This window comes from Triticum dicoccoides, chromosome 3A (assembly GCF_002162155.2).
Source record: "Triticum dicoccoides isolate Atlit2015 ecotype Zavitan chromosome 3A, WEW_v2.0, whole genome shotgun sequence".
NCBI lineage: Eukaryota > Viridiplantae > Streptophyta > Magnoliopsida > Poales > Poaceae > Triticum > Triticum dicoccoides.
Genome location: NC_041384.1, coordinates 14,367,432 through 14,378,104, shown reverse-complemented (window position 1 = coordinate 14,378,104; position 10,673 = coordinate 14,367,432). Strand labels below are relative to the sequence as shown.

The following is a 10,673-nucleotide window of genomic DNA, read 5'->3' as shown; positions in this document are numbered from 1 at the left end:
TTGAACTTTTCAAATGTTTCAGACTTATGCTTCATTAAGTAGATATATCCATATCTGCTCAAATCATCTGTGAAGGTGAGAAAATAACGATATCCGCCACGAGCCTCAATATTCATCGGGCCACATACATCGGTATGTATGATTTCCAACAAATCTGTTGCTCTCTCCATAGTACCGGAGAACGGTGTTTTAGTCATCTTGCCCATGAGGCACGGTTCGCAAGTACCAAGTGATTCATAATCAAGTGGTTCCAAAAGTCCATTAGTATGGAGTTTCTTCATGCGTTTTACACCGATATGACCTAAACGACAGTGCCACAAATAAGTTGCACTTTCATTATCAACTCTGTATCTTTTGGTTTCAACATTATGAATATGTGTATTACTACTATCGAGATTTAGTAAGAATAGACCACTCTTCAAGGGTGCATGACCATAAAAGATATTACTCATATAAATAGAACAACCATTATTCTCCGATTTAAATGAATAACCGTCTCGCATTAAACAAGATCCAGATATAATGTTCATGCTCAACGCTGGCACCAAATAACAATTATTTAGGTCTAATATTAATCCCGAAGGTAGATGTAGAGGTAGCGTGCCGACCGCGATCACATCGACTTTGGAACCGTTTCCCACGCGCATCGTCACCTCGTCCTTTGCCAGTGCCCGCTTATTCTGTAGTCCCTGTTTCGAGTTGCAAATATTAGCAACAGAACCAGTATCAAATACCCAGGTGCTACTGCGAGCATTGGTAAGGTACACATCAATAACATGTATATCACATATACCTTTGTTCACCTTGCCATCCTTCTTATCCGCCAAATACTTGGGGCAGTTCCGCTTCCAGTGACCAGTCTGCTTGCAGTAGAAGCACTCAGTTTCAGGCTTAGGTCTAGACTTGGGTTTCTTCTCTTGAGCAGCAACTTGCTTGCCGTTCTTTTTGAAGTTCCCCTTTTCCTTCCCTTTGCCCTTTTTCTTGAAACTAGTGGTCTTGTTAACCATCAACACTTGATGCTCCTTCTTGATTTCTACCTCCGCAGCTTTTAGCATTGCGAAGAGCTCGGGAATAGTCTTGTTCATCCCTTGCATATTATAGTTCATCACGGAGCTCTTGTAGCTTGGTGGCAGTGATTGGAGAATTCTGTCAATGACGCAATCATCTGGAAGATTAACTCCCAATTGAATCAAGTGATTATTATACCCAGACATTTTGAGTATATGCTCACTGACAGAACTGTTCTCTTCCATCTTGCAGCTATAGAACTTATTGGAGACTTCATATCTCTCAATCCGGGCATTTGCTGGAAATATTAACTTCAACTCCTGGAACATCTCATATGCTCCATGACGTTCAAAACGTCGTTGAAGTCCCGATTCTAAGCCGTAAAGCATGGCACACTGAACTATCGAGTAGTCATCAGCTTTGCTCTGCCAGACGTTCATAACATCTGGCGTTGCTCCAGCAGCAGGCCTGGCACCCAGCGGTGCTTCCAGGACGTAATTCTTTTGTGCAGCAATGAGGATAATCCTCAAGTTACGGACCCAGTCCGTGTAATTGCTACCATCATCTTTCAACTTTGCTTTCTCAAGGAACGCATTAAAATTTAACGGAACAACAGCACGAGCCATCTATCTACAATCAACATAAACAAGCAAGATACTATCAGGGACTAAGTTCATGATAAATTTTAAGTTCAATTAATCATATTATTAAAGAACTCCCACTTAGATAGACATCCCTCTAATCCTCTAAGTGATCACGTGATCCAAATCAACTAAACCATGTCCGATCATCACGTGAGATGGAGTAGTTTCATCGGTGAACATCATTATGTTGATCATATCTACTATATGATTCACGCTCGACCTTTCGGTCTCCGTGTTCCGAGGCCATATCTGCATATGCTAGGCTCGTCAAGTTTAACCTGAGTATTCTGCGTGCGCAACTATTTTGCACCCGTTGTATTTGAACGTAGAGCCTATCACACCCGATCATCACGTGGTGTCTCAGCACGAAGAACTTTTGCAACGGTGCATACTCAGGGAGAACACTTCTTGATAATTTAGTGAGAGATCATCTTATAATGCTACCGTCAATCAAAGCAAGATAAGATGCATAAAAAGATAAACATCACATGCAATCAATATAAGTGATATGATATGGCCATCATTATCTTGTGCTTGTGATCTTCATCTCCGAAGCACCGTCATGATCACCATCGTCACCGGCGCGACACCTTGATCTCCATCGTAGCATCGTTGTCGTCTCGCCAATCTTATGCTTCCACGACTATCACTACCGTTTAGTAATAAAGTAAAGCATTACATCGCGATTGCATTGCATACAATAAAGCGACAACCATATGGCTCCTGCCAGTTGCCGATAACTTGGTTACAAAACATGATCATCTCATACAATAAAATTCAGCATCATGCCTTGACCATATCACATCACAACATGCCCTGCAAAAACAAGTTAGACGTCCTCTACTTTGTTGTTGCATGTTTTACGTGGCTGCTACGGGCTTAAGTAAGAACCAATCTCACCTACGCATCAAAACCACAACGATAGTTTGTCAAATAGACTCCGTTTTAACCTTCGCAAGGACCGGGCATAGCCATACTTGGTTCAACTAAAGTTGGAGAGGCAGTCGCCCGCAAGCCATCTCTGTGTAAAGCACGTCGAGGGAACCGGTCTCGCGTAAGCGTACGCGTAAGGTTGGTCCGGGTCGTCTCGTCCAACAATACCGCTGAACCAAAATATGACATGCTGGTAGGCAGTATGACTTGTATCGTCCACAACTCACTTGTGTTCTACTCGTGCATATAACATCAACATCATTAACCTAGGCTCTGATACCACTGTTGGGTTTCGTAGTAATTTCAAAAATTTTCCTACGCGCACACAGGATCATGTGATGCATAGCAACGAGAGGAGAGTGTTGTCTACGTACCCAACACAGACCGACTGCGGAAGCAATGACACGACGTAGAGGAAGTAGTCGTACGTCTTCACGATCCAACCGATCAAGCACCGAAACTACGGCACCTCCGAGTTCGAGCACACGTTCAGCTCGATGACGATCCCCGGACTCCGATCCAGCAAAGTGTCGGGGAAGAGTTTCGTCAGCACGACGGCGTGGTGACGATCTTGATGAACTACAGCAGCAGGGCTTCGCCTAAACTCCGCTACAGTATTATCGAGGAATATGGTGGCAGGGGGCACCGCACACGGCTAAGGAATCGATCACGTGGATCAACTTGTGTCAACTTGTGTGTTTAGAGGTGCCCCTGCCTCAGTATATAAAGGAGCCAAGGGGGGAGGGTGCGCCGGCCAGGAGGAGGAGGCGCAGGAGGAGTCCTACTCCTACCGGGAGTAGGACTCCCCTCCAATCCTATTCCAACTAGGATTCCCAAGGGGGGAAGAGGGAGAGGGGTGGCCGGCCACCTCTCCTAGTCCTAATAGGACTAGGGGAAGGGGGGAGGCGCGCAGCCCCCTTGGGCTGCCCCTTTCTCCTTTCCACTAAGGCCCATGAAGGCCCATGTGGTTCCCGGGGGGTTCCGGTAACCTCCCGGTAACCCGGTAAAATCCCGATTTCACCCGGAACACTTCCGATGTCCAAACATAGGCTTCCAATATATCAATCTTTATGTCTCGACCATTTCGAGACTCTTCGTCATGTCCGTGATCACATCCGGGACTCCGAACAACCTTCGGTACATCAAAATGCATAAACTCATAATATAACTGTCATCGTAACCTTAAGCGTGCGGACCCTACGGGTTCGAGAACAATGTAGACATGACCGAGACATGTCTCTGGTCAATAACCAATAGCGGGACCTGGATGCCCATATTGGCTCCTACATATTCTACGAAGATCTTTATCGGTCAGACCGCATAACAACATACGTTGTTCCCTTTGTCATCGGTATGTTACTTGCCCGAGATTCGATCGTCAGTATCCAATACCTAGTTCAATCTCGTTAACGGCAAGTCTCTTTACTCGTTCCGTAATACATCATCTCACAACTAACATATTAGTTGTAATGCTTGCAAGGCTTATGTGATGTGTATTACCGAGAGGGCCCGGAGATACCTCTCCGACAATCGGAGTGACAAATCCTAATCTCGAAATACGCCAACCCAACATCGACCATTGGAGACACCTGTAGTACTCCTTTATAATCACCCATTTACGTTGTGACGTTTGGTAGTACCCAAAGTGTTCCTCCGGTAAACGGGAGTTGCATAATCTCATAGTCGTAGGAACATGTATAAGTCATGAAGAAAGCAATAGCAACATACTAAACGATCAGGTGCTAAGCTAATGGAATGGGTCATGTCAATCAGATCATTCTACTAATGATGTGACCTCGTTAATCAAATAACAACTCATTGTTCATGGTTAGGAAACATAACCATCTTTGATTAACGAGCTAGTCAAGTAGAGGCATACTAGTGACACTCTGTTTGTCTATGTATTCACACATGTATTATGTCTCCGGAAAATACAATTCTAGCATGAATAATAAACATTTATCATGATTATAAGGAAATAAATAATAACTTTATTATTGCCTCTAGGGCATATTTCCTTCAAAAGTATCAATAGAAACAATACCAAATAAATATAATATAAATATATGATTAATGATGTAACTAATGATATTTACTTAATATTATAGTTGTACATATTTGTCCTCTATAAATGCAGTCAAAGTAGGGGGAGTTTGACTTTTGAAATTTTCTATGCGCACTACATTTTGAAATTTTTCCGGGCTATTTAAGTCGACCTGCGGCACCGAAAGCTTATCATCTATACATATTTTCCTCCTCCTCCCGTTCGTCCCCGCCGTTGCTTTCCAATCCACCTGTCCGCCTAGTAGCCATGCCCCCACGCCGTTGGGTGAGGAGCGAGCCTTTTCTGACACCAGAGCGCCGACTCGAGCTCCTTGAGCAGATCCGGGCTAGGCACGAAGCCCGGATCTCTGCGGGGCTACCTCCGGATGTAGTGGATCCAAAGGAGCAGGAGGACAAGGAGGAGGAGAAGGATGAGGAGGATCTACAGGCGGAGCAGCAGGCCATTTCGATTTCCTCCGCTGTCGCCGACAGGAGATGGAGGCGCAGGTGGAGATGCTCACCTACATGGATGAGGTCGAGCAGGAGGAGGATGAGTCGGAGGCCTCCTACCTGTCCGTCCAGCCGGCCCGGCACCAGATATCTCCGACGACGAAGCCTAGCTAGGATAGTACGTAGGATTTCTTTGCATGCTTTGTATGGATTTAGGGAATAAAATATGAGAGGCGGATGCAGAGTTGCTAATTTGAGGCGTGACCGGTCATTGTCCGCGGACAGGCCAAGTCGTGTCTGCGGGTGTTTAAGAGGCCAGATTTGCCAAATCCGGCTGTCACCCCCACCAAACCAAAACAGATTCTAAACAGAGCCAACGAGGCAGAGCAACCAATCTTTCTAAAACTGTACACATCATAGTAATAATTGTCCTAAAGTTTGCTACTTCCTCCATTTCTAAATATAAGACTTATTAGAGAATTCATAGTCAAACGAAAACCGAAAACCGAGCTCCATGAAGATCTTTATTTGAAAATTTCAAAATTCAAACTTTTCAGTTTTAAAAAATTCTGAAAATAAATACACATATACTTAGATACATGATGTACATGTGTGGAAATTTTCGGGTCGAAATACATTAAAATTTGAGCTACACAAAAAAGACAAATCTAGGGCTTTTTAGCATATGTACTGTTCATCCTCAAAGTCCATTACTTTTTTCTTTTCATGCAGCTCGCAATTCAAGGTATTTTATCCTGAATTTTTTCACACATACACTTTACATCCTTGCATGCATGTGTATTTTTTCAGATTTTTTTGAAACTGAAATTATTGAAATTTGAATTTTTCCAAATAAAGGGCTAGAACTCGGTCTTCAAAATGCCCTACCCTTTCAATACGAACTACATACAGATATATATAGACATATTTTAGAGTATAGGTTCACTCATTTTGCTCTATATGTAGTGCGTAATAGAATCTCTAAAAGGGCTTATATTTAGGAACAGAGGAAGTACTTGTTTTTTTTTGGAGGGACAGAGGAAGTACTTGTTAGATGTATACACATACAGTATTAGATTGGAAAAGAGAAACCAAATGTCAAATGTGGTTGATCGATCATGCATGGGAAATTTGGAACTTCCTCTGCAGTTCGAGAGGAGTAAAAAGAGTCTGTGAGCATTCTGTAAACCACAACAGCTACCAATCCACAACCACAAGGCCAACAAAATTCCCCACCCTTCATGTTTTTTTGCCTGCCTCTCGATTCAATTCCGTATGGGAGCACCAAGAATTCCACCAAAGGTTCTATAAACATCCTCACAAGGTCGTTCGACTGATCACTACTAATTACACTCCCTACAAGCTCAGGTAAAATCCCCCACCGAAAGCTCCCTGGCCTCCAACAATGCTGGGAGCAGTGAGCACTTGAAGCCATCAGAGTCACCAAAAAATCTTGAAAGAATAGGCACGCCCCTCACCTTGGCCCTGTGCGCACAACCCAGCTGCAGCAAAAATGCTCCCACGGGAGGCGGAAATGCCGGAGTTCTGAACACGTGGAGAGCCACTCGATCTGCGCAAAATGAGACGCGCTCGACTGCCGGAAAGTGCATGCAGCCTCGCGGTTCAGTGCTGCTATTGCGCGCATGAGCTGTTGCTTGACTTGGATTCTTCCAGGATCCGGTCCATGTATCTGTGGAACTTCTCGGCTTGGGGGCCGGGTCTTACGATGTTGACGTTGCTCCACTGGGAGCATGGATCGCTGAACCACCTCTTCCTGCCTGTGCACCACGCTCCGGGAACAGGTCTGTGACGCCATCGCTGGAGTATTTTCTCATCAATCCTGTCCAACAGATGCTCTTTCTCTCGGAACATCCTAGCAAAGGGCACTCCGCTCTCCACAATCTCCTCATAATGTGTAATGTTTAGAAACCGGGGTTCCATCTGAGGTGGGTCGTCCCATGCCACGTACCGCAAGTCATTGTTCACCGTGAAGTTACGGAAGTCCGAGTTGCATGCGACTGAGTGGAAATAACCTTCCAGAGGCAACATCACGTTCGTGAAGTACATGAGAAGGGTCCGAGGGAGGTTCTCCCATCCGAAAATGCAGTACTCTATAAACCTCCGATTCAGAATGACCCAAGGAGAACCTATCACAGATGGTGTACACATAAGGATGTAAAATAATTGCTCGAAAGGAAGGCCAGGGAAGTGGAAGCAGAGGTATAATAATAATAATACCTGTGAAGAATTTGAAACCATCTGGGGTTGCCCGTTTCTCTGTGGATTGGAAGAACTGATTCCTGCCAGCCAGGTATATCCCAGCATCTACTATGACTGGTTGCACTCTCTGAGACCTGCAAACAATATATTGGTGAAACTAATACCAGTGCAGCTAAATTCTTAGTAAGTTCAGATAGTACATACTCTTTCCATCCAATATCACTAGTGTGATCGATGAAGTTGAGGTGCCTTGGCACAGACGAGAAGACATGAACCAGGTCTGCAGCAAGCGAAAACATAAAAGACCATAAATACCAGACAAGTCAAGAAACCCCCAAGCTTCACTAATTACCATAAAGCTTCATCAGTTGAAACATATTCACACATGCGCAAAGCTGAAATGTATACATCAAGCTTAAATAACTCCAGACTAACGGTAAGTAAGTTTTTTTCTTGAAACCATCTTAGCAACACAAATGAAACCAAACAGAGATCAATAGTGTGGGTTCATGAGGACCTAGGAACGAGAGAATATGACAAGTGGAGCAAAGTGTCGGAAAATTGCATATGCATGTTGGGGCTAGCATGCTACACATATTTTCAGCAGGAAATGATACATGAGATTTATCATATATGGAAAGACAAAATATATGATGAGGTCCAGGCAAGGATGACCGTAGTCTACATACTGTACTATGTGTCAGAGCAACAGCAGCACATAACTTCTAAGTACCAGATTATTATTATGTTAAAGCAAGCTAACCCTAGAAAAATTATGGACAAGCTAGGGAACAAGTATATGAGTGAGAGAGCAACAGCAGCACATAACTTCTAAGTATGTAGTGAAATCTATGAGAGCTGATTTTCACTTTTAAGCGACTGTCGCATTTCCACAATGACTTTGGAATTTCAGAGCAGGAAATCTGGAGACGAAGACGTGGGCATGCGACCACTTTGGGAGGAAGGAACGCGAGAAGGAGACTCTCAGAAGTCAATTAAGCTAGGGAACAAGTATAAGAGTGAGAGAGCAACATGACCACATAACTTCCAAGTATGTAGTGAAATCTATGAGTTGAGTTTCAACTTTTTAGTGACTGTTGCATTTCCGCAATGACTTTGGAATTTCAGAGCGGGAAATCTGGAGATGAAGATGTGGGCTCGTGGCCACTTAGGAAGGAAGGAACACAAGAAGGGACTCTCAGGAGTCAAGAGTCAATTAAGTTGTTGTGTCTTTTGTCCGATCCATCAGTCATGTTTGCTTAAAATTTAAGGTTTCCTCATGCACAACTCATGGATTTTGGGATTAGGAAACACACAAGATTCATTTCTCAACTGAATGCTGATATTTTTTTCCTCCAATTTTTGTAATTCCTGCTTATTTATACAATTTCACCAAAGACCCCCTTATTTGTTAGAGACAACTTCCCCTAGACAATCAGCATAAATGAAACATGAATGCAGCTAGATGTTGTCAATTAGCATTTGGTCATATGCTCCGTATAAAACGGGTGATTGCTACATGCCCGAAACAAAGCTACAGCTAGAGTATAGAGTGTTGCGTAGAGCTAACAAGTTTGATGAGCTTCGATATGAAGAGAAGAACGGAGATAGGTAATTCAGTGGGTTTGGGCTTGACAAGAGGAAGCAGGAACACAGCAATTGACGAAAACAAGATGCCAAACTATATTTAGTAGTAATATATGTTGTGGTATACTACGTTCCTGTCAAGGGCAGCTTTCGTACCTGTGCCTAAAAACATTGTAAACAAGTACTCCGTTGTTACAAGTCAGCCAAACCTAACAGCAGCAGCAATACTCCTATTAGTCTACAAAGTATAATGGGACAGCAAGCATTAAACAGCACTTAAAACAAAGCAGCATCACAAGACAGATTTAATTCCGGGGGCTACAGCAACAGCTCAACCGCACTGCCGAAAATGTCCCTCTGCAGCTCGACAATTGAAGAAAGAAACGCCTCCCGAATCCCCAAAGCAAGGCACCAACCAGATTTGTGCTGCTAGATCCGGAGAGCGCAGGAAACTTCCCAAACTGATTGTGCTAGATTGGGGGAGGACTGACATTTGGAATCTTACCGTCCTGGGTGAGGAGGGGGTAATCGGCGGCGCTGAGCGTGACGAACCAGTCCCACTCGGCGTCGAGCCGGAGCAGGGCGGCGGCGGCGCGGAGCGTGGCGGCGAGGCCGGAGGAGCCCATGGGGGTGCCGGCGGCGGGGCGGCCGACGACGTCGACGTTCCCGAAGGCTGTGATTGCGGGTGCGGCCCGCGCGACGGCCGCGGCGAGCTCGAGGCGCTCGGACTCGGGCGCGTCCGCGGAGAGGTGGAGCAGGTACTGGTTCCGGGGGTGGTAGACGGCGAGGAGCAGGCGCAGGAGCCTGCGGCCGTCGCCGCGGCCGCCCGAGAGCAGGTACGCGAAGGAGGGGGGCGCGGCGGCCCCGCGGCGCACGTAGGAGGGCGGCGGGAGGCGCGCGAAGAGCGCGGAGGAGGCCGAGTAGCCCGAGAGCGCCGAGAGGAAGAGCATGAGCGAGACGAAGGAGACGGACACCAGCGGCAGCAGCCACTTGTCCGCTGCCCCCATCGCCGGCCCCGCCTCCGAGCCGAGCAGGGAGGAGTTGCTCTACGAAGCAGCAGGAGCAGCGCCGAGCTGCAGCTAGTCTATCGCGCGCGGGAGCGGGCAGGTGTCGGCGTCAACGCCCGGGGCTAGGAGGACTCCGGCGAGGGCCGCGGCCGCGGCGGGGTGGCGGCGGTGCTGCTGGTGGCGCGCGGGATCGCTGCTAGGGTTTGGCGGCGAGATCGCATCGGGGGTGGGAATGGCGGGCGAGATCGGGTGGGCGCAGCAGCAGCTCGATCTCCTCTCCCTCTCGCGTACGTTTCTCTCTCTCTCTCTCTCTCTCTCTCTCTCTCTGCGCCTGCCAGGCCTCGCGTACGGAGGTGGGAGAGAGCGTGAGGCGCCTGTCGCTATGTACCGGCGCCAACGCGAGGGGGACACGTCGACGGCGCTGCTATAGCTCCATGACATGCCGGCCCTAAGCGTCAGGGCCCGCTCGTCAGTGGGGTCAGGGCAGCTGGGTGGGGTTCGAACTGGGTCGCGTGGCGATGGGGACGGGGCGGGCGGGCCCCGCCGGGCAGAGGGAGCGGGGAGTTGTCGGATGGGGCGAGCGAACGGCGCTTGCTTCGGGCCGACGTCGCTGGCGCGTGGGCCACCGCGCGGTAAAGAATCGAGAATCCATCGGGTGAGGGGTGGGTAGGTGGTGGGGAGTAGCGGGATGGTATCCATGGACCGTGGCCCCCCGTGTCAGTGAGAGCTTCGGGGGGTGTTATAGTCATGGGCCCGGGTGCAAGTCAGCGAGGAGTGCAAA

At 47.1% G+C, this 10,673-nt stretch overlaps 1 protein-coding gene across 1 annotated transcript; it reads right to left on the bottom strand.

Moving 5' to 3' along the window:
• Positions 1–6,172: 6,172 nt before the first annotated feature.
• LOC119266707 (beta-glucuronosyltransferase GlcAT14A-like) lies at positions 6,173–10,245 on the bottom strand. The gene is made up of 4 exons (XM_037547964.1): positions 9,391–10,245; positions 7,503–7,578; positions 7,317–7,432; positions 6,173–7,225 (listed from the first exon to the last, which is right to left on the bottom strand). Exons 1-4 carry the CDS (start codon positions 9,890–9,892, stop codon positions 6,711–6,713), a joined length of 1,209 nt encoding a protein of 402 aa, XP_037403861.1. The 5' UTR covers positions 9,893–10,245; the 3' UTR covers positions 6,173–6,710.
• Between the last annotated feature and the right edge of the window lie 428 nt (positions 10,246–10,673).